Genomic DNA, 26,334 nt, shown 5'->3' with positions numbered 1-26,334 from the left:
GTGTTCAATGGAATACAGAGCTACAGTATTACATGAACAATGGTGTGGATGTTTCAGCCAATCAGATTTTTCCCGGAGGGCGGAACTGACTTGTTGATCGGGTGTCGATTACCACTGCGCAGCCGCAGCCCGTGTGACGAAGATGGTGCTCATCAAGGAATAGTGAGTGTGAAAATGTTTTTAAAAAATGTTTTTTTTTAGTGCGTTTAGTGGGGTATTCAGATCGGTCCCACATTTGATTATTGAGAAGTACGCATGTGTGTTTCATTTAGTGTTGTCGTTCGCTGTATTTTACGCTCCTGTAGTCTGTAAAAAGCCAGCTTCTGAGCAGGTTGGATCAGGACGTGGATAACGGGACCCACCGGTCTTTTTAAGGCGTTGCTAGTACAAGCTACAGTTAGCTTCTGAGTTGTAGATGCAGAGGGGATAATTAGCTTCTTAATGAAAACGAGTTACATAAAACGGCTGCACCGCTCACACATAAGCCTTTTGCACATTCAGCGAGTTAGTACTACTTTGACGGTTTGCTGTATTGCCAACGTGACTGCAGCTAGCCATGTAGCAGCGTGTTATATCTCTGAAATGCCGTTACGTTAAGCTTTGGTCCCGTGAGTGAGCGATTAAGGGTCCTTCTGTCGGATTTACCATTTATGCTAGCTGGCTAAGTTAGCTGTAGCGGCTAGCATGACAATTCTCTGACAACCGAGTTTATTTAAAAGTCCACAATCAGCTGCTAGTACAACTCATTGTTAAAGCAGAAGAGAGCTTATTGTTAGGAAATAGTTATGCAGGGTTTATTGTCTGTACTCTCCCGTACCATACGTCAGCTATAGCCTACAAGCTAGCATGGGGTTATGGAAGGACTAACTACTTTGCTGTTAGTTTGTTGCGCTAGTGGTATAAAGTTAACCCTCTAAAACTGGGCAACTAACACGAACATTATATTAATGATGCGTAATTGTTAAAACAATTATTCTTAATATTTCTGCCCATCAATCGGGTGGATTGAAACTATACAGTGGACGTTTTCATTCTTTCTTATTAAATCTAGCATTCACTGCGTGGCTAACCTGTGTAGCCTACATATAACGGGAGGCTACCTGTTGTTAGGGGATAGCACAGAATGGGTTCGATTCCATACAGTACTTCAGTATCAGAGCCAGGACTGTTAATATCTATAAAAATTGTTGGTTAAAGGCAACTAACGTAGTCTCACGGAGGGAGAAACAAATATACTGGTTACTGAAGTTAATCTTTCTTTCTGTTACTGGTTAATCACGTATTATAAAATTCTGAACTGATTGTAGTATGTATCTTCTTTTCTTTTTGTTGCTGGATAATGCAATTTTAAATAATTTAAGATTTTTAGTTTTAAAAAAAAACAACCTTACAGCTTTAATGTCTTTCAGCCTTTCATGACACTGAACATTTAGCCCATGCAAACTTGGTGTGATGCAACAAATAACTGTAAGCCACTGCCACTGGTAAATGTGTGGTACTTTTGATGTTAGACTTGATAGAATTGAGTCACAGATTACTAATATTAATGCTGTAAGGCTGACCTTACATTTTGATATGTTACACTGGGCTGGTTTAGCCCACTGCCACGTGTGTGATTGTATACATTGAACATGAGCATTAATTATGATGTTTTTATGTCAGGCATAATTACTATCTTAGTACAACCGATTTTTGGTACTAAATAATACTATTTATAAAGCAGCTTTGGTGCAGTTATTTCAATTGACTTTGTGAAAAATGTGCAATGTTGGATTTAACGGCACATGTAGCAGTTCTTCCTTTGCTCAAGAATCTGGTTAGGCCCTCTATTCCTTAGCAGAGCAAGGACTACCTTCTGCAGCTACATTCCCAGACAGTTGCACTGGAGAAGCAGCTGAAATATATAGATGATCAGGAAATACAATTTGTTGAAATTTCAAAGCAATAGTTAGGAGATTGGCCATGTGCATATGAATACAGAGCTTTCAGACTGAAGGAAAAACTGGTAGAATAAATTTCCACTTAGGATGAAAAGATGCCTGTTGTATCACTGTAGGACCACTGTAGAAATTGATTTTTTTAGTCATATTATTACATTTAAGAATCCTGACATTTTAAGGGATTCTACATGAATATTTAACTGACTATTACTAATTTGTTCTATAACTAATCAATTCATTTACTCATTATTTTAGCTATAAATTTACACTGTTATTTGTTGTAGCAAGAGAAACAAATAAAGCTGCTTATAATTCAAACTTTAATAAAGGTTGTGTCTGAGCACCAGAGTACTTGTACTGCATTTGTCTGTGATGTCTGAAATTCAAGCATGCCTTTACAAGCCAGTTTGGCCTTTGGCCTTTTTAACCCAAGAAGGTCATTTTCAGTGTAGACCACAGGTGTCGAACTCCAGGCCTCGAGTGCCGGTGTCCTGCAGGTTTTAGATGTGTCCTTGATCCAACACAGCTGATTTAAATTGCTAAATTACCTCCTCAACATGTTTTGAAGTTCTCCTGAGGCCTGGTAATGAACTAATCATTTGATTCAGGTGTGTTGACCCAGGGTGATATCTAAAACCTGCAGGACACCGGCCCTTGAGGCCTGGAGTTCGACACTGCTGGTGTAGACCTTTTCGCTGCCATTATTTTTTACACATAGTGAGTATTAGCCAATGTAAATACAGTTTGGGGTTATGATTGTTCTTTGACACTAAATGCTGAAGATTTAAATATATGTTGTAATGTATTGATTATTGATGTACTGACAAAAACTAGGTGAAAATGAGCAAATAAGTCACCTTTATTGCAAGTGACACAACTTTTTGTACCTTTGAAAATTGCATGCATTATGCAAATTATGTAGATATTCTGAAGTATAATATTGTGTAGCACACAGTAGTGTTTATATACAGTAGACATTGAGTACACACACACTTGATTAATCACTAGATGTTTAGGTAAAGGGTGGGGTGCTAAATCTGCCAGTCTAGGGTATAGGTAGTATTTTTTATTAATGAGGACATGAAGATCTAAGCAAGAAAGAATTCGTTACTGTCTGTTTGGTGATTTCCTTCATTTTGTAATTAAGCTGCAATATGCATATAATAGTTCAGGTCTAGTAGCTCTTATTTTAATACGTTTAAGGTTAACACTAGAACTACTACTACTAAATTGTCTTGAAACAGTAGGTTTGTCAAATCTAGTTTTTAAAAGGTAACTATTTAAGTTTCAATTTTAGTGGGGATTACAGCTTAATAGATACACAATATCTGATGGTAATTTGGGGGGTTTTAATGATTTCTTACAACTCTTCTTTAGCTAAGATGAAATGATTGTACAGAATGTATCTTTTATTGGCTTTAAAAAACAGGAACTGGTTGCAGAAGTTTGAAATTATTTTGGATTTTTACTAATGCATTCAATATTTTATTAAATGTCCCTTAGCCAACTGCACCTTGAAAGATGTTTTTGGTAGGCGTTAACAAGCATCTAGCGTGAAATTGGCTGAATATTTGATCACAAGTTTTGATTTATTGAACCACTTGGGAAAGTGGATACACATCTGAATAATTTATACTCATGTACAGTTGACCCAAACACAACAGGAAGGTTAAACTGATGTGCAGTTGTTTAGAAATGGCCCATTAAGATTCTGGAATGGAATGTCCAAGCTCCAACCTCATGCCTAACTTGTGAACTATGCCTAAAAGCTGGATGAAACAAACTAATTTAAACTAAACGCTAAAAGCGCTATACAAATACAGGCATTTACCATTTAAACCATTTCTGAGAGTGGCCAGATATCCAGCCAGAAACTTGTTGATGGCTACCAAAACCATTTGGCCAAGGTCCAATTTGCTAAGGGACATTTAATCAAGTATTAGTCTGGGTGTATGTATGCACTTGAGCCTATATGTATTCTTTGATCCTGGGTGGGTTAGAGAAAATGCAAAAATAAATTCAAACTTGTGGAACCAATTCTTGTTTCTTTTTTAGTACAAGTTTCTAGGCAACCTGGCATGCTGCCATTGTTGTTTGATATTAATTTCTATGGGGTTAAATGTCATTTTCATTGGTTCTAGGTCCCACATACCCCAAAATTAATCATATGACCCCCAGTCCCCCCAAAAAACAACAACAATAGAAAAAGTCATTAAATATGAGATGTTTTTTTTAATGCCTACTACAACAGATTTCATCAAGTGACAGCCTGTAACTTGAAGCCAACTTGAGTCATTAGAAATAGTTTGTGTTTTATCCTGATCATTGTCTCTCTGTGCTGCACTTTTAACCCCCATCTATTGTCATCAACCTGCTGGGCAGGCGGTCAGTACAGACACCCAAGTTTATGAATGCAATAACTCGAGAACAAAGTGGCATAGGAGTTTTAAATTGATACCATAGGTGTATCTAGGGCTGTTCGATATAACGATATATATCGGATGACGATATAAAAACGTCTATCGTTTCATTTTACGCTATCGTTTGTTTCTTGGTGTCGCAAAATAAACTGTTTACGGCAATATTTCTTCATCGTTTTGATGGTCACTGTAGTGGCTATATTAATTTCTTAAAGTTCTCTCTTTCTCTTATATTTAATGTTACCACACTACGGACGGACAAGCGCCTGTTTTTATGCGTTGTGGTTAGCAACAACGACGGTAACACCATTGCGTGTCCGCTTGTTTATGTTCCACATAAACCTTTCACAATAAAGCTCAAGATCCTGTTGAGACTTTTCAAAATAAACTGAATCACGTGAAAGAGCAGATTATTTACGGATGAGAAGTAAAAAAGAGCCGCCAGGTGCTAAAAAATAAACCTTAGAGTCAAAGGTTAGAACAGGCTTTTCCCCGCAGCACCCTGTGTAATAAATACTCACAAAGAAAACGGCGGCTGTTACAACTTATGTCTAAAAATGTGTAGTTTCATGCATCTGTTAAAACACTCGACTCCAGCTACATGACGCGCAGCTGGAAACACTTCCCGCAAGTCAAGCTACCCGAGAGTCACAGAATTTACAGAAAATGTTACATTTTTGTGATTGATATCGTTATCGGGACAATAGAATTCTTATATCGGGATATGAGATTTTGGTCATATCGCACAGCCCTAGGTGTATCTACTAAAAATATTGTACAAGTTAAAATCTCAGTGACCTCGACCTTAAGGTCACTGAGAGTTCTCTGTCACGTTTTCTGAAAATCTTGTATATGTGAACGTAGGATTTTGAAATTCGGACCATAGCTGCATCTGCTAGGTGCATCTGTTCCTCCTTCACACTGTTATCAAGTGCTTGCTCATAATTTTATCAGAAAACTATTGCTACTTAATAATTGGAGTTCAGCTACAGCCATATACTATACTCAGTTACTCACTGACGTGTTAACATTCAGACTGGTAAACATTTATAGCAAAAAATGTTTTTAAAGAAGCAAAATTTTAGGAATGTTGAACCATTTCATAAAAGTTTCTAGGCAGTGGCATCTGTCTCCTTACAACCACCAGGAGTGTTTAATCCTTAACATTTGATCAGCTTGGTTCTATTTTAAAAATGGAATTTTATTCATATTTTATTCATATCTTTTATGTCTTTAACCTATTTGTTTCTCTTCTTTTCCTGTCATATCCTCCTTGCAGCCGTGTAGTGTTGCCAGTCTCTGTGGAAGAGGTGAGTATTATTGCCTACATGTTCTCTTAAAATATATATGGGCATATTATTTAAATTCACTGTGTTATTGTTTGATAAAATAGAGGGAGTATTGTGTTTGTCCTACACAGAAAATGTTCATCCACGCTGGCTTTAGTCTGAACCTCATATTAAGACAAAAAGCCTTTGTTAGAGACTACTGATGTTATTGGGACAGGCTGTCTGTTGCAGAGAGCAGAGCTACACTGGGGTGTAGACTCAACCTTTTGAACTGCATTCTGGCTGTTGACTTAACAGCAATGATGCTTTTATGCTCTTTTTTTTTGTGTGTGTAATCTCAAAACTAGACTTCTGTTTAGTCTTTAATAACCTTCACTTCTAATGGAGGTTATTATTGGGATTCTACAAGAAATAATTGTTTTGTTGTGTTATTTTTTTCTCAACATAGTGAAGGATTTTCTATATGAGTCTGTTTGGGTCTTTTTTATTCATTTGTTACTGCTCGTATTGTGAAGCACATTGTGTCAAATAACCATTAATATCAGGATGGTGGACTTCATTAGGCATGCAAGTCCAAATAAAGGGACAAAGTTTTTTTGTTTTTGTTTTTTAAATATAAAATGTAGAAATATAAAGATGTTATTGATGGGCTTGTAAAAATGTGTTTAAAACCTTTAAGTGTACAACTCAGTGACTGAAATGCTGTTTAAAATGTGGCTAGACTCTTGTAAACAAACGTGCAGCCCAACATTGCTTTTTTAATGTACATTAATACAGACAATTACTTCCTATGTTGGTTCTAGTTGCTGTTAGTGATACTCAATCTTTGCACTTATGTGCCTTCACAGGCTTCAAGGGCCCGCAAAGCCTTTCGCAATCCTTCCAGTTAATCTAAGGATTTTTCACTGTAGTCAAAGCTGATTTCCACTCTGTCTTCTTTGTGTTCCCATTTCTTGCAGTATCAAGTAGGGCAACTGTACTCTGTGGCTGAGGCCAGCAAAAATGAGACAGGAGGAGGAGAAGGCATTGAAGTGCTGAAGAATGAACCCTATGAGAAGGATGGAGAGAAGGGACAGTACACACATAAAATATATCATCTAAAAAGGCAAGGCTTTGAAATTAATTTTCTTTCGTAGAGGAATGAAGGGGAAATTATAGGGTCCCCTATAAGAGACAATTAGTCTGACCTAATTACTTAAACACTCAATAAGGATGATTTGTTTGATTGACAGGCTCTGTATATGCAAAGTTCTTCTCTGTTCCTGGTTTCATCCAGTTTAACTGCTGCCTGCTTTACACTGTGTAGAGAGAGGTGCCAAACCAGTACCCCTGACCTAATTCTAATTTTAAAACCTAAAACCTACTCTTAACCCTCAAACAGGTGTTCCTCTCCTTCAGGGAACAGAAGTTATAGACATAACTATTCGTTCCCTTTTAGCTGATTCACTCGGTACAACACATAAGTATGGGACATATATACACGCTCCGCAGAGCAGCTACCGAATCGGACCACCACCACCACCTTAGTGAGTGGTAGACCCAGCAGAAAGGACGAGCCACCGAAGGGGCTGTAACGTCCAACCAATAAAACCACACAAAAGTGTGCGGTGATGCCCAACTAGCTGCCGCACAAATATCAGCTACAGGCACCCCTTTAAAAAGAGCCCATGAGGTCGCTATCCCCCTGGTGGAATGAGTTCTCAACCCCTGGGGCAAAGCAAGACCTTTGGTGCTGTACGCCAGTAAGATAGCTTCTATCATCCAGTGGGACAGCCTCTGTTTAGACAGAGCTCTACCTCAAGTTGGATTAGCGAAGCAGACAAACAGCTGGTCACATAAACGCACATTCTGAGTGCGCTCAATGTAGGTGCGTAGCACATGCACTGGACAAATAGAATGCATCCTCCTCTGCCCCTCAGATGCCAAAGGAGGGGAGCAAAAGCTCAGCAACTCAAACTCCATTGAGCTATAAGATACAGGCATGATCTTGGGAAAATAGGCAGCATTTGGACGCAATACGACCATGTGGCCATCAGGAGAGAACTGTGTGCAGGAGGGATGCACAGACAGCGCATGAAGGTCACCCACTCGCTTTGCCGAATCCAAAGCGAGAAGTAATGCAGTCTTATATGAAAGAAATTTCATATCCACAGACTCAATGGGTTCAAACGTGGGGCTTCAAAGGGCCTCCAGCACCAAAGACAAGTCCCAAGCAGGGGCACTGGACTTAAGCACGGGTCTCAGCCAGTGAACTCCTTTCAGAAAATGTATGGCAAGCGGATGTGCACCTGGTGTCACCCCGTCAAAGCCAATATGACAAGCAAATATAGCTGCTAAATAAACCTTAATTGTCAAAAATGAAAGGCCCTTATCCAGCAGCTCCTGCAGAAATATCAAAACATCCAGAATAGAGCACTGAAATGGGAGAGTATGGCGGACCTGGCACCGTTGCTCAAAGGCTCGCTATTTGTAAGCATACAAACCTCTAGTAGATGAGGCGCTAGTGTTCTGAATTGTCGCTATCACACTAGGCGGCAAACCCTTGGCAATCAAGTTTAACCTCTCAGCAGGTAAGCACGAAGGCGCCACAGATCCTGGCGCAGATGAACCACTTCTCCCGCCTGAGAGAGGAGGTCCCTGCAGAGAGGAAGCTGCCAAGGACTCGCTGCTAGCGGGCTGATTATCTCTGCATACCACGACCTTGTGGGCCACTAGAACAGAGAGAGAGACTGCTGACGCACTCTCTCTAGAACTGGAGATATCATTTCCACTGGGGGAAATGCATACAGGAGCACGTGTGGCCATTGGTGCGCTAGTGTTTCCATGCCCAAGGGTGCATCATGGTCCATTATGGAGAAGAACAGGGGCCAGGGAGTATTTACCCTGGAGGCAAAAAGATCTACTTGAGCCTTACCAAATAGATCCCAAATCTGAGCCACTATTAAAGGGTGTAACCTCCATTCTCTCACCAGAGGACCCCCCCTGGAGAGAAGGTCCGGCCCCAGGTTCCGGTGGCCCGGGACATGGGTGGCTCTTAGAGACAGAAAATGAACACTGCACCATAACAGCAGAGAGCGAGACAGCGTCAACAGGGGAAGAGAGCGTGTTCCCCCCTGCCTGTTTATGTAGGATACCACTGTTGAATTGTCCATCCTGACTAAGACATGCTGGCCCTCCAGGACTGGACGAAAATGTTTGAGAGCTAAGAACACTGCTAACAGCTCTAAGTGGTTGATGTGCAGCTCGCACTGGGCTGTCGACCAGATCCCTCTCACTGATGCACCCTCGCACAGCGCTCCCCACCCTCTTAGGGAGGGAAAGAGTAGTTGTCAAACAGCTAACAGATCATCTGCAGAGGAATGGTTTATTTGAAGAGTTTCAGTCAGGTTTCAGAGTTCATCACAGCACAGAAACAGCTTTAGTGAAGGTTACAAATGATCTTCTTATGGCCTCTGACAGTGGACTCATCTCTGTGCTTGTCCTTCTTGACCTTAGTGCAGCATTCGATACTGTTGACCATAATATCCTGTTAGAGCGATTAGAACATGCTGTAGGTATTACAGGTATTGCACTGCAGTGGTTTGTATCATATCTATCTAATAGACTCCAATTTGTGCATGTAAATGGAGAGTCCTCTTCACACACTGAGGTTAATTATGGAGTTCCACAGGGTTCAGTGCTAGGACCAATTCTGTTTACATTATACATGCTTCCCCTAGGCAGCATCATTAGAAGACATAGCATACATTTTCACTGCTATGCAGATGACACCCAGCTCTATCTGTCCATAAAGCCAGATAACACACACCAATTAGTTAAACTGCAGGAATGTCTTAAAGACATAAAGACTTGGATGGCCACCAACTTTCTGCTTCTTAACTCAGATAAAACTGAGGTCATTGTACTCGGCGCTGAAAAGCTTAGAAATATGGTATCTAACCAGATTCTTACTCTGGATGGCATTACCTTGGCCTCCAGTAACACTGTGAGGAACCTTGGAGTCATTTTTGACCAGGATATGTCCTTCAACGCACATATTAAACAAATATGTAAGACTGCGTTCTTCCATTTGCGCAACATCTCTAAAGTTAGAAATATCCTGTCTCAGAGTGACGCTGAAAAACTAGTTCATGCATTTATTACTTCCAGGCTGGACTACTGCAATTCATTATTATCAGGATGTCCAAAAAACTCACTGAAAAGCCTTCAGTTAATCCAAAATGCTGCAGCAAGAGTACTGACAGGGACTAGAAAGAGAGAGCATATTTCTCCTGTTTTGGCTTCCCTTCATTGGCTTCCTGTTAAATCCAGAATTGAATTCAAAATCCTGCTCCTCACATACAAGGTCTTAAATAATCAGGCCCCATCTTATCTTAATGACCTTGTAGTACCATATCACCCTATTAGAGCACTTCGCTCCCACTCTGCAGGCCTACTTGTTGTTCCTAGAGTATTTAAAAGTAGAATGGGAGGGAGAGCCTTCAGTTTTCAGGCCCCTCTTCTGTGGAACCAGCTTCCAGTTTGGATTCGGGAGACAGACACTATCTCTACTTTTAAGATTAGGCTTAAAACTTTCCTTTTTGCTAAAGCATATAGTTAGGGCTGGACCAGGTGACCCTGAATCCTCCCTTAGTTATGCTGCAATAGATGTAGGCTGCCGGGGGATTCCCATGATGCATTGAGTTTTTCCTTTCCAGTCACCTTTCTCACTCACTATGTGTTAATAGACCTCTCTGTATTGAATCATATCTGTTATTAATCTCTGTCTCTCTTCCACAGCATGTCTTTTATCCTGTCTTCCTTCTCTCACCCCAACCGGTCGCAGCAGATGGCCGCCCCTCCCTGAGCCTGGTTCTGCCGGAGGTTTCTTCCTGTTAAAAGGGAGTTTTTCCTTCCCACTGTCGCCAAAGTGCTTGCTCATAGGGGGTCATATGATTGTTGGGCTTTTCTCTGTATCTATGAAGCGCCTTGAGGCGACATTTGTTGTGATTTGGCGCTATATAAATAAAATTGAATTGAATTGAATTGAATCTGTGGACACCACCTTGCGAAACAACACCCCCCCAATCCGAGAGCCCTGATGCAGCAGCCCGGGCTCCCTCCAAGGACAGAGCGCTAGCATGCAAGACGCGGTTACCGTTGGCCTCCTCCGGAGGTGACATGATGCACACAGGCGGTGAGAGAGAGTCCAGCGTTGAAACGCTCTCATCTTTAAAAGTCCAAGTGGCACTACGGCGATCATAGATGCCATCATGCCCAACAAATGTAATATCTGGAAACGGAGTCTGCGTCCCAGCTGAAACTGAGCGAGGCAGCGATGAAACGCGGCCAGTCTGTGCTCCGACAAATGTGCGCGGCTGGAAAGCAAGCATATTCCCAAACCGAGGAAAGAAATCTGCTGACTCGCGATTAGCGAGCTCTTTTGAAAGTTCACAGAGAACCCCAGTGTCTGATTGTGTGACAGAACCAGTGACAGTTGTGTCTCCGCCTGCTCTCTGGAGCAAGCTATGAGAGCCCAGTCGTCTAGGTAGGCTAAGATGCGGATGCCTGTCTCTTTGAGGGGCGCTAGCGCTGCCTTGGCACATTTCGCAAAGGTGCGAGGAGCGAGTGACAGCCCGAACGACAGCACCAGGTATTTGTAGGGCTACGTCCTCGAATACAAAGCCCAGAAACTGCCTGTGTTTCGGGTGTATAGCCACATGAAAATAAGCATCTGTTAGATCGATTCTTGCAAACCAATTTCCTGGGCCAACTGCACTCAAGAGCTGTCTGAGTGTTAGCATCTTGAACTTGTACGTTCGTAGATACGTGTTCAAGACTCGCAGGTTGAGGATGGGCCAAAGCCCTCCCCCTTTTTTCGGAACAACAAAATAACGGCTGTACCAACCTTTGTCTGTCTACAAAGTAGGGACCACTCGTCTTGCTCTTTTCTGCAATACAACTTTATTTCCTCTCTAAGTATCATGGCCGCTTCGGTGCCGACAGTCGTGTTTACGACTCTCCGGGAAAGAGGCGGCTTGACCCGGAACTACAACCGGTAACCCATGGCAACGGTTCGCAGCACTCATGGAGAGGGGCGCAAGCCCACCACTGAGGCAAGTGAGCAGCCAGCTGGCTGACCTGGCTCCTTCTGCCTGCAGGCTGAGCATTTGTGATTGTTTGAGAATAAACAACACTCTTTATTGATTGTAATATGGGAACATGTACATTCATACATTTTGTTGGAGGCACCTTTCCTGGGGCACAACAATGAAAAACAGCTGGAACACTTGATGTGGTCACCTGAACATTTACAACTTGAGGCATTTTGTGTGCAGGGGGTTGTGCTTGGGAGACAGTGTTAGGAAAGTGCAGCGCCTTCTGGGGCTGACAACCTGAACAGAACTTAAGTAGCACCTCTTGGGCGGCAACAGAGGGGTAAGAGCAGCGTCTTCCTGCCGCTAGACCCCTCGAAACCACAGCTAGGAGGGCTGAGGCTTCTTCCTCCTGGGCGTCGGGTCCCGCCGGGGATCCGAGGGTGGGCCTTTGCTCCAGGCCAACTGGCGTGGAGCTTGGGCTGGAGGATGTGCCCCCAATGGCGGCACACCCACTACAGCAGTGGGCGCCGGTCTCTGGCCAGTCGGCAGAGGAGCGGCAGGCCTGTGAGAGCTAGCTGCGGGCTTGGACTTCGCCTAACGTCTGGGGATGATGTTGCGCAGAGCTTCTGTCTGCTTCAGTCGAATCTAGCCTGAATGGCTTCAAGTGAATGTCCGAATAACCTAGCCGCAGACACTGGTGCGTCCAGATATACAGCTCTGTCCCTATCCGGGACATCAGAGAGGGTCCCTCACAGGTGCCTCTGCGCCACTACTGTCGATGCCATCCCTCTGCCCAGGGAGAGCACTGCACAGTGCGGAGGATGTAATCCATGGCAACTCTGACCTCGTTAAGAAGAGGTGCCAGCGGTGCTGTCATCAGGAACCAGGCACATCGCCTGGTACGTCTGGAGCATGGTGACAGCTCCATAGGGGGTGGGTTAGCTAAGCCAGTCTCCTTGGTGCCGTCGCCCTCCATGCACTGTCGAGCACAGTGGGACAAACCTCTGTCTACCTGTCATCACACGCAGGTAGACAGAGGGCTCCAGACTCGAAAAGGAAAAGGTCATGCTGTGCGACAGCCGTCCCTCCCAGCACTTTTTCCACAAATGTCACCTGTCTTTCCGGGGTCGAGCGTTAACAAAACCCACAGGCTTCGGGCTCCATCAACGGTCTCCTAGCGTTGACGATTGCCAGGCAGACAGGGCAGGCATCGTGCTGGTCGCTTTTGTGCAAAGAGAAACCACACCCCTGAGGACAGGGGCAAACAGAAGATTTCTGCTTTGCTCGCTTCGGTTTGGCGTCTATTCCAAACCGCAAAGCCAAACGCTGCACAGGAAAAACTCGGAATTAGCGCTCTGCGGGCAGCCTGCGCACCAACTGCGCACTGGCGGCTAACACCAACAGGGGCAGTTAAGCTAAGTTCAAGTCGGCAGACAACGGCGCTAACTAACAGCAGCTAGCTAGACCAACTCAGCAGAGGTGTTCTCAGCGAGGTGAAGAGCGTAAGAACTGAGGGATGACTGTGATGACAGCGGCTACATGTGCAGGTGGGGCCGTGCGTGTGTCATCACACGTCATCTGCCTTAAGGGTGTGAATAAAAGTTTCTACAGCCAGGACACGCGAGGGTGTAATATCCAATACTCATGTGTTGTACCAAGTGAATCGACTGAAAGGGAACGTGAGAGCTGGTCAAAAAGTTACAATTTTATATCACTATAATAGTCTAAGACTATATGTATATGTGTTAATTACTTTCGCGCTGCAAGTGATGCATTTAGGGGACTGTTTTTTTTTCCCTTAGTTTAAATGAAAAGTCTAGTCCCTCAACTAAAAATAGATAAAATGTGCATAAAGGTTCAGGCTTTATGTCAGGTGTTTAAACTTATTTTGTCCACTGTCTGTATATTGTATGGTCTTTGTGATTATGTGATTAAGGGAAATGGGTTTGGGTAAGAGCTCTAGACATGTACAGCATGAGAATTGATTAAATATTTCAGATAATAGCCATTTACAGAGTTATTATTAGTTTTAAAGAGCGCAGTCGGCTCCCTGTTACAACGTTTTATGGCCTTTGAAAGACACAAGTTGGAAAGTATAAGGATTGTCTAATTTTCTCTTTCATAACAGTAAAGTCCCGGGTTACGTGAAGATGATTGCACCAGAAGGAGCATTAGTTTTTCACGAAAAGGCTTGGAATGCCTACCCATACTGTTGCACTAGTAAGTACACGCAGAAGTCAGTTCATACCCGTGTGCTTTCATTAGTGTGCTTGTGTTATTTGGATTGCATTAATGATAAAATTATGGTGAGTAATTTGTCTGTGAGGAAATATGCAATTGATTCACTAGTAGATGCTAGTGACCAGTTACCCACAGCCCTTCCTATCTCATGTTTCCCTACCAGCTGGCTTGCCAGCCAGGCTGCAATTGTGGCAGTCCTCTGTATGATTCAGATGTTTTCCCCAGTATTTCCACCATCCTGGACTGCAGCTGACAACAGTAGACCTTTTTGATTCATAGATACACTGCAAGTGGGAAAATCACTCTAACCAGAACTTGCAGCAGGTGGAAGGCTGATTCATGCGCTGCTATGACCAACTCATCGAGGCTGAGGAAGAAGGACTACCAGCTGCTGTCTGAGACAGGGAAATTTTAGAGATCCATAGAACAAGAGCCTCGTATTCCTCTATTATTTACTACAAAATACTTGGCAAATAAATTGTTTGCACAGAAGAAACTTAGACTTGTTATTATTTAATAGTTTTGATAGTGCACTTAGCCACTACAGAAATAGGCATTTTATAAATGCATTTGTTCAAATAATACTAAAAATGTACAGTTTTTTGTTAATTATTTGATACTGATGCTCTTTTTTTTTCTCTTTTCCTTTTTACTCTGCAGTTGTGACGGTGAGTTACTCATTACCTCTTTTTGGGGTTTTTTTTTGTTGTTGTTAAAGGCCTAGTCCCGCCAGAAAATCCACCCATTAGCCATTCCATGTCCTCTAGGACAGGAGGGGTCTAACACCAAGTTAGATGATCACAGCTCATTTTTATGCCAGGAAACTTCCACAAAGTTGAGTTTGATGTGACATCTTCCACTACCTGCTTCAAATCCTTTAACATAAAACATAATCTACAATTTTCATTGACATATTTGTTTATTTTTTATAAGGCCAGTTTGCATTTGCATAAAGTAAACAGATATTACTTTATGTATGCAACAGATGCTCATCAGCGTATGCCACAAATATTTGATCCACTCTCTGTTCCTTGATATTTGTTTCTCTGTCCTTTTGATGTTTGAAGTTCAGAGCCCAGTATTGCTTTACATTACTGGCAAGTTAACTAGTGTTACTAATATTAAAAATAGACCAGAGCTGAGTGGTATAGCATCCCCAGTGTTGCTTTAGTCTGATTGGTTAATTGGATTTAGCTGCAGGTTTTAAGTCTCACAACCTTCCATTCATAGTGTTGTTGGTACCAGCCAAGATCAGCTGTAGCTGTCAGTGTAGGGGACCTGCCTGACTTCTGAGTGGCAGCTTGTCATTGCTTCACTTCAACATATAAAGAATGTTATTTGTCTCCTACTTTTCAGAATGAGTACATGAAGGATGACTTCATGATTAAGATCGAGACCTGGCACAAACCTGACATGGGAACAGTAGAAAATGTAAGTGAAAAGGAATGCTGGGGGTATCCCAGCAGTGCATTGAAATTCTGTCAAATGAGAGGGGGAAGGAAAATCTATATAATATTGAGAAATGCTGGATAGTGCGGGTTGAAGTAAATGTTTAGACACCTGAGACATGTCCATGCTTTTTATGTCCCTATGTTGAGATACAGGCTCCTATTTAAAAGCCACAAAACACAGGCTGGGCAGCCTTATGTTGATAAATCTTTCTGTCATACACTTGCATGATAGAAGGGTCCAAGTTAGAGTTTACACGGCAGTTCTGAATTTGCATGTGATTTGATTTAGACTCAACAAATTTGAATGAAAAACAAATGCCTCTTTTTCTCCCTGTTTTGCAATGAAATGTTTCCACTTTGTTTTCTTTATGCAGGTCCATGAACTGGATGAGCAGACGTGGAGGACTGTCGAAGTTGTACCCATAGATATTGCAAACAAAGAAGAAGTGGCCCCAGGGGTGAGTCTTGATTATGGATGATGTTTAATGAAGACCTCCTATAAGCCACACATTAAGAAGTTTAAAAAAAAAAAGTTTAATAGACCTGAATACAGGACAATATTTTTGCTGGAACACATTTCTAAAAAAAAAAGTGAGGGCTTTATGGGGTTTTTTTTTGTTTTGTTTTGTTTTTTTTAACTAGAAAATTATGTATTTACAGTTGCTTATGCAGGTAAAGCAGCTGTGCCTCAGGAGTTTGAGTGGGTCAGAAGGTTAGGGGCTTGATCCCTGGCTACTCTAGTCTGCATGTCAAAGTATCTTTGGGCAAGATGCTGAATTCAGAGTTTGCCTGTATGTATCCATTTTAGTGTGACTGTTTGTACATGTTAGAAGAGTGCTTGAGTAAAGAATAAAAATCACTTATATGGATTTGTGTGTGATTGGGTGAGTGAGACTTTTTATATAGCTCTTTGAGTGTTCTTACAAGTCTTTGAGTATAAAAGCAGTACCAGTCCATATCTAATTTACAAAGCTTTGAATTAATTTGTTTTCAGCCTTAAGGCTGTTTTTTTTTTTTCACATTATTATCCATGTGCTCTCCACCTCCACAGAAAGTAGAACTGTGGGAATTTAACCTACACAGGGGCTATGAGATGCTTTCGTGTATGGACCTTTGAGAGAAGGCAACAGAGTGATAGACTCTGCATAGTTTGAATGCTGATTGCTTTCAAAGGATATCTGAAAGGGACCCATCACAGAAGAGTAGGTCCATTAGGTGTCCATCAATACTCAGTTTCACTTCACTACAAAAATAAATTCTTTAGCCTGTCTATGTCTACAACAAAATCAAATGTAAGGATCACCAAGAGCACAAACAGGACTATATTACCTGAGGGCTGTACTATGAAGATAGATTAGTTGGTTTGCCAGGTACCAAACTTTTTAGTGTCACAAAGGTGGTTCTCTTTTTACCTGGCTGGATCACCATGATAACATTAATTTGATTATCAAATGCTCTGTGTTGTGATGATCAGCTCACCAGATAAATGACTTTGTGCAGGATTTCCTTACTTACAGGTAGGGCAGGGCAGTATGACCAAAAAAGTTTATCACGAGATATATATTTGAAAATTTGCGATAACGATATAACTTGACGATATAATTGATGCAAGACAAAATACTTTACAACTCCACAACTTTATTAGTGCAAAAAAAACCCCATCAATTTATTTTCACTTAAACAAGAAGCTGTTTTTATATGCATTAAAGCTATATAAAAATTTAACAGTGGAAATGCAAATTCCTTGCTGACAGTTTAACCAAAAGGCATTTCCAGTGGAAATGGGCTGACATATCCTGAGCATAACCATGTATAATATCCACAAAAGTTAAAAAGAGGTGGTTTGGAACATGAAACTGCAGTAAAAAACAGTCAGATAAGTCTAACTTTACTCACACAATTTACTTATACACACACAATACGATAATATTATGTTGAAGTACAGTTCGTATCACTCCGCGAGGCTCCTCACTACGGTAGCCGTAATGCTCCGACAATCCATCAAGCAGTGCAGCTTCACAGCTTACCAAAGTCGCACTAAAACATTTTTTTTAACAGATTTTTGAGCAACGGACAAAAACCAAACCAGTTCCACACCACTGAAGCTGCACCATTTTTACAAACCAATTCTGTTTCATCTGTTTCATTCAACGATTTGCTTTTGCACTTCTCATTCTCTGTCGCCATCATGCTTTTTCCACCATGTGTGTACGAAAACAAAGGCTCTGCGCATACGTGTTTTATCCATATTCTATCGCGATATTTCATTTTCTTATCATTGCCTAACATTATACCGGTATTACCGTGACCGGTATAATATGGCCCAGCCCTACTTACAGGATTGTTGCATTTTGCCATTATATTTTCATAAACTTGAATAATAACAATAGTAATAACATTTGAGAAAGTGCTTTACAGTTTGAACACCTGGAGGCAACCACTGTTGTGAATTGGCACTTTATAAATAACTTGAATTTAATTGAATAAAACCACACATTAAAGACAAGTTTATATGTCCAAAAGTGCAAAAACACAGTCGAGCATATGGTTTTATATTCATTCCCGCATACACACTAACCTCTGTCACTAGCACTGAAAACAACTGAAAAAATAAGTGCCAAAATATCTTGTTTTTGCTCTGTCATCTGTTATCTGATAACATGTCTGATTTGGAGTAAATTGTGCTCGCTTGATTCATTTTGTGCAGGAGAAGAGTCAAATTATGTTCAAAGCATCGTGAAAAGATACACAGGTTGTTTTCACACATTGCTGTTCTTTTTGTGCTTATCTGTTTTCTGCTGATAGTTTACTTGTATAAATTACATTTTGTTACACCAATAATAATTATTTATGACAGCTGTATGACAGCTAAATGAATACTATATTATCAACCACACTACAAACATAAAGCTCTACTGCTGTTTGACACTTTTACGTATTACAGCATAGTGTGATGCGGTCTGAGCCTACACCAAGCCTACAATCAGAGTAAGCAGTGCTGGAGCAGCCATTTGTCAGACATGTAAAGGAGTGATTTAAAGAAAATACAGTGAGGAATTTGTTAATATGCTACAGATTTTCACTTTGGAATTTAGTGAAGTGTTTAAAAATATGAATATTTTCTATTGTTTGTAAATATTACTATGGTTAGCTGGAATACTTAGCTATACTTTGAATACCAGTAACACCTGTTTTTAATTAAATAATGGTCCTTTATTTAACGAAGAAAAGAGCACAGTCTTATATACAACAGCGGAAAGGCAAAAGTCAAAGCCTCTCAGGAAACAGTTGGTGCTAAGAACAGCATAAAGTGGAGTTAATAGTCCCGCAAATGTGTTCCTCTGCATACACTTTTCAGTTGGACACAGGGGCTCCAAGATCCTGACTCCGCATCACTAGAAGCAGATGGCATATGCGACAGACAAATATTGATTGGCTGACAAGTGGACTGCAATAGAGCAGGGAGTGATAGTTCTCTGGGAACAGCAGAACTGGAGGAAAAGAAACATAAAACATGAAAAGCAAGGACAGAGGTTGCAGTGACACTTTTCATCGTTTTTAACACACTGTTTCACTTCAGCTCTTTGTATGCTATAGCTTTGATCTCCTTTGCGGCTCGCTTATGGATCAACAACAACACGAGCCTCACAACACAACAAGAGTGGCCCACAAACTGGTTGTAGAAGATACTTTGTACGCTGCTTCCATCTGACAGCAGAGCTCACCACAGGCAGACGAGTAGTCCCTGGAGTAGAGCGACAGTGAACGTGCCCTTTCTACTCTACTACTACTCTACTACCTGCTTTACAGATCTGGACACATTTCAAGTATCGCATTGGTTAAATAGACCCCCTGGTGGTGGCAGTTTGAGTATAAATTTGCATAGGCTAATTACAAAAGATACCTTTTTTATGGATAATTTAATAAGCAGTTGATTGACAAATTTTATAATCACACATCCTTTTGAGTATCTGTCACCCTGCTTGCTCTCTGACCAAATGTCTTTTGTGTCAGCACTGTTTGCTGTGAATGTCACTGTATAAGGGAATAAGGGATGTCAGCAGCTAATTTTTACCAAATCTGTTAAGGCAGTCATTTACTCTGTAGTGCAGCACAGAGCATTTTATTCAGAAAGATCTGTCAATGTAATGCTGGGCATATACTGTGCAATATTTTTTATTTTATTTAATTTTTATTTTTTGGCTCATTATGAGCCGATTTTTCGGTCGTGCGACCGTTTTGGGGATCGGCCCGTTTCTCCTTCATTGTGTGTCGTGCATCGTGTAGTATACGTGAGGTAACGGGAAGCGATTAACACCTCACGACCAGCTCCCGATCATCAATTGCTTGGTCGTAAGAAAATCAAACCTGTTTGAAATCCTGTCGGCTGTCGTGAGGGTGTCACCGCAGCCTCTCACACTGCGCACGCGCAAACACAGAAATGAAAGTAAAAAGACGGAGCAGCACGGCAGTGCAGCGTGTGATCTGGACACAAGCGATGGAGGCACAACTTGTAGAACTGAAAAAATCGCACCGTGTATGTCCAGCTTAAAATGTTCCTTAAAATTTTAAAGGTGGTATTAAGGCATTGTCATTGAGGTGGGTCTCGATTGTCCCAGTGTTTCTTATACTGACTCCTGTAAAGTAATGACTTAAGTGGATCAGTGTGGAGGTCAAGGCTTAATCTAAATGTCCATCTGCTCCAGCTATTCGCCACACTTTCCCAACAAAGCTGATGGATTAAAACAGCACAGTAAACCTTGAGCTCAGGATTTAGGGCATGTAACAGAGATACGTTCTTGCTCTTCTTCAGTGTTACAGGCCATCCTGAACTCTGCTGAAAGGGTAGGCTGGATTCAGTGTGACTGAGACAGCAAGATTTAGGGCATGTAACAGAGAGAGAGAGATTGTTGCTCTTCGTCAGTGTTGATATATTGGCAGGGTGATATAGCGGCCTATATTGGCAGTTTAACTGATATATTTGTGTCTGGATTTATGACCAAGAAATGAAAATTAAAAATGTAAAAAAGAGACAGGAGCAGCACCCTTTAATACTCAGTGTTGATATTCCATAGTTTATCCACTAGAGGGGACTCTGCATCTTCTTTGTTGACAACACATTTGGGACACCACAAACAGAACAACCAGCTAGCAATGTTTGGTAGAGGGTAAAGAAGTAATTTCAGGGATATCAGATTTTTAATCGCCAAATATCACATTGGTCCGAAAAATCGTTGGGCTCTAGTCTGTGTAGTATCTGCAGTCTTCAAAGAATCGTGCCGGGATCTTGAATTAGTGTTGACAATTACAAACTCACGAGGGAAGTTACTGACTTCTCTGTGCTCCTGCAGCAGACAAGTTGATGTTCTGCAACATTTAAAGATTTCTTTTTCTTTGACTGTCCTGCAGGACTATAAGCCAGAAGAAGACCCTGCGCTTTTTCACTCAGCCAAAACAGACAGAGGACCTTTAGGCCCTGAATGGAAGGTACCAGACATGGACACAGAATCTTGCTCATTTTTGTCCTTTGCTTTCTTAATCCTAATCCTGTCTTTATTTATGCTTTTCCTGTGTGCTCTTTGCAGAGTGAGCTGAAGGCAGATTGTCCTTACATGTGTGCATACAAACTGGTCACTGTCAAGTTCAAATGGTGGGGTCTGCAGACCAAAGTGGAAAACTTCATCCACAGGGTAACATATGCTCTCCTCTCTCATCAGATAAAGGAGAAGTCTTATATAGTCTTTAAGTTGTTTGGGTTTTTTTGTTTTGTTTTTTTTTTTGTCCCGTTTGGATCTTTAGCCATCAGAATTGTTGTCTTAAGGCCAAGAAAGATGCCAAGCGGATTTATTTTACCAAGTGGATCATCATGGCCTTGCCATATTGGTCCATTTGATTGACCTTTATTATAATTATGAATTTATTTTATTTTCGGTTGCTACAAACGGGACAGTATTCTAAGGTCACTGAGGTACACTACTTTCTTTTTTTTTATTAAAAAAAAAACATTTAACTTTTTTAGTGTTTTTATTGTCATGATAAGCTTTTCAATTTATGTCCTGTCTTTGCATGCTAGAGTTGAGTGTGGCTTGTGTTTTACACAAGTGTGATGAATGTGACATAAAGACATGAAGGAAACAAATCTTTCTTGCTGTTGGTCACTAAAGCACTTCTGTGTTTTGGAAAATCTGTCTTTATTTCAGCTGCTGTAAAACCTTTATGGTATTCTTTTTTTCATTTAAATTTCTGTCTGTTTTCCACAGCAAGAAAAGCGTATTTTCACCAACTTCCACCGCCAGTTGTTCTGTTGGATTGACAAATGGGTGGGTTTGACCATGGAGGACATCAGGCGGATGGAAGAGGAGACTCAAAAAGAGCTTGAGGAGGTAATCAACTCAAACAGAATCCAATCTGAAATAACTGTCCTTGTCTCGGGGTAGTTTAAAGTTGAAATTACATACAGTTGTCTTCATATTTAGAAATGTTTGGAAATCTGTGGTAATGGTTTGAAATATTTGACCGGGCTGTTGGGGAGGACACAACATGATTCATGTTCGCGATTTAACCCTTTTGCTCCTGAATTTCACATTAGATGCGTCAGAAAGGAGATGTTCGAGGCACCTGTGCCACAGATGAGTAGAACCCCATTGCTGTAGGTCTGACACTAGAGGCAGGCTGAGTAAGTTTCATCATGAGTGATGGTTACACTGCATGGATCAGTCTCCACTCCATGGCTTCAGGCTGCTGTCGTCCTGCTGTTTTTAACCTATATCTGGAACCAATCCAGTGTTCTCTTGTCTCTTACACTTTATATCCCAGTGTCATTTTTTTCATTCTGACCTTCCTCTCCTTTTATCCCTTTATCTCCTTTATTTCCTATTTTTATTTTTATTTCTTTAAATGTGTGGATTTCAGTTCTTTATAATTTTTTTGTATTCATGCCAATCAAAACTAGAATGAGCGTTAAGGCTGTCGATGAGGATTCTTAATTATATTCAGCAGCACTACCAGGGGCAGTAGGTACCTCTGAGGGACATATCCACCTACCTGGTAAAGCCAGCTATACCAGGTAGATGGATATGTCCCTCGCAGAGACAGAGCATGTTGTAATTGTGGAATATAAGTAGGCTGCTGTCAGCTGAAAAAAGGCAAAACATATTAATTATGTTTGAGGGTTTTTCTTCTATTCAGTAATTTTATGTTTTATGACACTTAATAACAGCAGCCTAATTACATATATTAGCTAGCTTAATGGTTGTAGTTTTTCTTCAAAAAAAACTCTCAAATGCTTAGACCTAATGGGAGTCTATTTAGGTCTGAAATAATTTAACAGCAACCGCGTGGTAATGATGGCAGAGTGTTCACAAGCCAACTCCACAAAGACAGATTTACAGTCCTCTCTTAGGCAATTTTTCAGATTGAATTGAATTTAATCTTTTTTAATCAAATATTCATATTTTAAACACTTTAATCTAATTATTTGGCATATTCTGTAATGTGTTAGTGGGTGGGATGTATTTTTAAGACATATTTCTGTTGAAATTGACACACCTACTATACAAGTAGTTATGTCTCTGAATGTAATGCAATATAATTTGAACCTCTGTGGATGGGGATAACGAAAGGTAATAAGTGAAAGTTATAAGTAAAACAGGGTTTACAACAAATTCATGTAAGACAGAGATTCTTCTCAATATCTCACTCGTCTCTGCTCTCTCACCAGCCCAAGTGATATGACCAATACATTTTAAACATTGTATGTAAAAACCTTCAATGATAAGATAAGGAATAGGATTGTGATCATTTTCATTTTCCCCCTCCTGCCTGCTACTGTTTGTCATTTTCGCTCACATTTTAAGATTTTCTTTTAGCTCCCACACCTTCACGTCAGGCACTTTCATTTTTCCTCCTCATGTTTTGTGTTTGTGATGCTTATTGTTGTTTTTTTTCTTTGATTTTTGGAAGTCGGCTGCATGCACATTGCTCTTTACTAACAGACTTAAACATCAACAGTTTGGCAAAGAGAATTCTTTTGTGTTTGGCTTAGCCATATGTCAGTTTTCTGCCTCTCATTTAGGTCCAGTTTGTGTACATTGAACTAAAATGTGTGAACTAAAGTGGGGCAAAATGTTCATTTTTAATGTTATCTGTGTTTAAAAAAACAGTTTAAGCATCACTTGACTTTTTCCACACATTTAACACACAAGCTGACTACTGCCTTTTCTTTTTCATTCAGCTGCGTAAAACAGGTCAGATTCGAGGCACCAGTGCTGCTCATGAGCAATGAGGCAAATCAACCAAACCCTGTCACGATGATGTCATCAGAGACATGTCCACCACGCTGAGGAAATGGCCCTGATTGTCGCCTCTTCGCTTCCTGTCTCACATGATTCATTGGGGGGTTTGAAATGATTGGTTAACAGTACTGTACAGATCCTACCCCCAGTCACAAGCCTCCTGTTCACTCAGAGAAGAAAAAACAAAACAAAAAAAATCAAAAAAGAACAAAAAAAAAAAAAGGTTTTGCATTCATATAAAAAGAAAAAAAAAACTTTGCACAGATCGTAAATTGCCTGATATGTAATTTTTAGTTGATTATTCCAATGGGCTTTGTTTTTATCCAGGTGTGTAAATGGTGACTCACAAAGTCAAGCCTTTTAAATTCATTAGAATGTTTTTAGCTACACGTTCCCACACAAATTTCTATGAGATGATTGAAGCAGGTATCAGACAATTGAATTCCCCACATTCTCCTTGTATTATAACTGTCTGTCTCTACTTTAAACCTCGTCTCTCCCCTCAGTATTGTCAATATACTTGTCCTGGTAAAAGGTTTTTCTCGATTCTCTGCCCTTGTTCCACTGGCCCACTATGTCTGGCTTTTTTTTCTTTATTTTGAATTCTCAGGCAGATCCATGCCTATTTTTTATGGTTTAAAAGCAAAGATAATGCTCATGCATGATGGGTAATTTATTTTTGCCCACCCCTTTCTTCGACACAAGTGCATGTGGACAACAGCAACTCCTCACTTTTAAACTGTCGCTGCATGTCTACAGCCACTGCAGTGCGTGTTGTGTGTGTTGTTTAGAGGGCAAGTCAGTACCCTCCACGAGAGTATGTACTTTACACCTCTGTGTTGGCGTGCGCATCTGTGTGCTTGTTTGTGTTTTTAACTGCCTTCACTCTTAAAACTGTCAGTCTGGGGACTGAGATGGTTAACATTCAGCATAAGATCAAGGCTTCTGAGTGCTCTCACACCACCAGCAGCCTCTTGAACTTTGCCTCATGCTGTCGCTGCATGGCCTTTCTCCTTGGCTAGGGCTTTAACTGGAGGACTGTCAAACCTCCCCAAAAGCTTCTTTTTTTTAAATTTTCTGTTTTAGATTTAAATAAGGATGAGAGTCTGTGCACTGCTGCGTGCATGAATCAAGTTAGTTTTCTTTTTTCTTTTTTAAATATCTTTCTCAAACTACTGTTTCCACTCTACTGACAGAACAAATGGGTCCAGGCAGATCTGCCATGTTTGTTACAGATGTGGATTAGCTTAGTTTTTTTGTTTGTCCACCCACACACACAATTACTTTTTTTTTTTTTTTTTAAAGCTTTTCACCTAAGTTAACTAACTACAAGAAAGTAGTATAGTATGAGGTCGCACTGCAAATTTGACTCTTGCAGTGAGCTAGTCAGAGCCTCATCTAGAAAATGGGTTGGTCACTTTCCTCTGTCACAAACCTTTTTTTCTGGCTGCGTGGACTTGAGGTTAGAGCAGTGTATCACAGCACGAGCTGAGTTTTTTTTATATATATATATATATATTGAAGTTAACACAGATCAGGTCAGGCTCAATGTAAAATATTTAGGATGTTTTTTATGATAATGACTAGTTTGGTTAAGGCTTTTGATCAGCTGTGTGTGTGTGTGTGTGTGTGTGTGTGTGTGTGTGTGTGTGTGTGTGTGTGTGTGTGTGTGTCTCAGAATTTGTAGGTTTTGATAGAACCTATCTGTGGGTTTCTGTTGTAACAGGTAAAAGAGAGCCTTTAAGTGTACTTTATAAAAGGCCCGATTTTACAGATAAAGCGCTCATCAGCATTGTCAGGTTTATCATTTAATACTGTACTGCTACAAGTAACTCTAAGGAAGTTGGAATGTCAGTGGAGCACATAACAGCTTTGTGGATAGCATGCTGCTAAAGCACAGCAAACTGTTCACGTGTTGAACTGTACCTCATCCATGCTTATGAATGTACAGCTACACAGATAAAGGAATAGATTTTACAGGATGTTAATAACTCCAGGAGCACTGACATGTTTCACACCTGTACAAGCATGACATGGACCTGTTATATCACCAGTACGAGGACAAATAGGTTTAACAAAACAGCTAATTTGCATGCTCTTTTTTTTTTTTTTTCTTTATATTTTTTCTCTCGGCTTGATTTCTTGATGCTTTTAAGAGACTCTTGAATTGCATCACACAAGAAGGAAGTGGCCTCTCCCAAAATCCAGCTCCATTCAGCTTGACCTCTGAATTATGACGAGGAGTGAAAAGCCTGAGTTTGATGACGGGAGTCGCCTTTTGTAGCATTACCAGTGATGCCAGGTATGACTGTGAGGGGAGGGATAGAAGCTTAGGGAACAGACTGAGTCAAAAATACTGTTTTCTTTATTGTAATCATGAAAAAGCATCTGCAAAATCTACTGTTGTTTTTTTTTTCCTCTGTTTTCTTTTTGTTTGTTTTTGAAAGACAAAGATTCACAGTGTATTCAGTCTTTTCTTTTCTGATAAGGCAAAATTCAGGGGAATTAGTAGTGAATGTAATAAAAATTAGTTCTTTTTTCCCGCAGCGTCCAAGCTGTGACAGAAGGTCTAGACAATGGAACATAACAAAATATCTAATAAATTTCAAAAAAATAAGCAAA

General features: G+C 40.7%; 1 protein-coding gene across 2 annotated transcripts; it reads left to right on the top strand.

Annotated features, from left to right (window-relative positions):
- The first annotated feature begins 70 nt into the window (after nt 1-70).
- Nucleotides 71-26,334, top strand: pitpnb (phosphatidylinositol transfer protein, beta). Of its 2 annotated transcripts, XM_085167666.1 has the most exons (12): nt 71-162; nt 5,640-5,670; nt 6,609-6,754; nt 13,855-13,946; nt 14,628-14,635; nt 15,324-15,398; nt 15,793-15,876; nt 20,828-20,905; nt 21,004-21,108; nt 21,679-21,801; nt 22,008-22,094; nt 23,652-26,334. In XM_085167666.1, the coding sequence occupies exons 1-11, from the start codon at nt 143-145 to the stop codon at nt 22,053-22,055; spliced, it is 810 nt and encodes a 269-aa protein (XP_085023792.1). In that variant the 5' UTR covers nt 71-142; the 3' UTR covers nt 22,056-22,094; nt 23,652-26,334. The 2 variants fall into 2 exon arrangements, with proteins under 2 accessions (XP_085023792.1, XP_085023791.1); XM_085167665.1 differs by lacking the exon at nt 22,008-22,094.

This window comes from Neolamprologus multifasciatus, chromosome 7 (genome assembly GCF_963576455.1).
Source record: "Neolamprologus multifasciatus chromosome 7, fNeoMul1.2, whole genome shotgun sequence".
NCBI lineage: Eukaryota > Metazoa > Chordata > Actinopteri > Cichliformes > Cichlidae > Neolamprologus > Neolamprologus multifasciatus.
Note: the sequence above shows the minus strand (reverse complement) of the source record. Positions and strands in the feature narration are given on the sequence as shown.

What these genes read in the sequence shown, in the direction of transcription:
- pitpnb (XM_085167665.1), top strand. Translation starts at nt 143, where the DNA reads ATGGTGCTCATCAAGGAATA. An exon ending in TGCCAGTCTCTGTGGAAGAG is followed by an intron (nt 5,671 to 6,608) that starts GTGAGTATTATT and finishes CATTTCTTGCAG; the next exon opens with TATCAAGTAGGGCAACTGTA. An exon ending in CTTTAGGCCCTGAATGGAAG is followed by an intron (nt 20,906 to 21,003) that starts GTACCAGACATG and finishes TGCTCTTTGCAG; the next exon opens with AGTGAGCTGAAGGCAGATTG.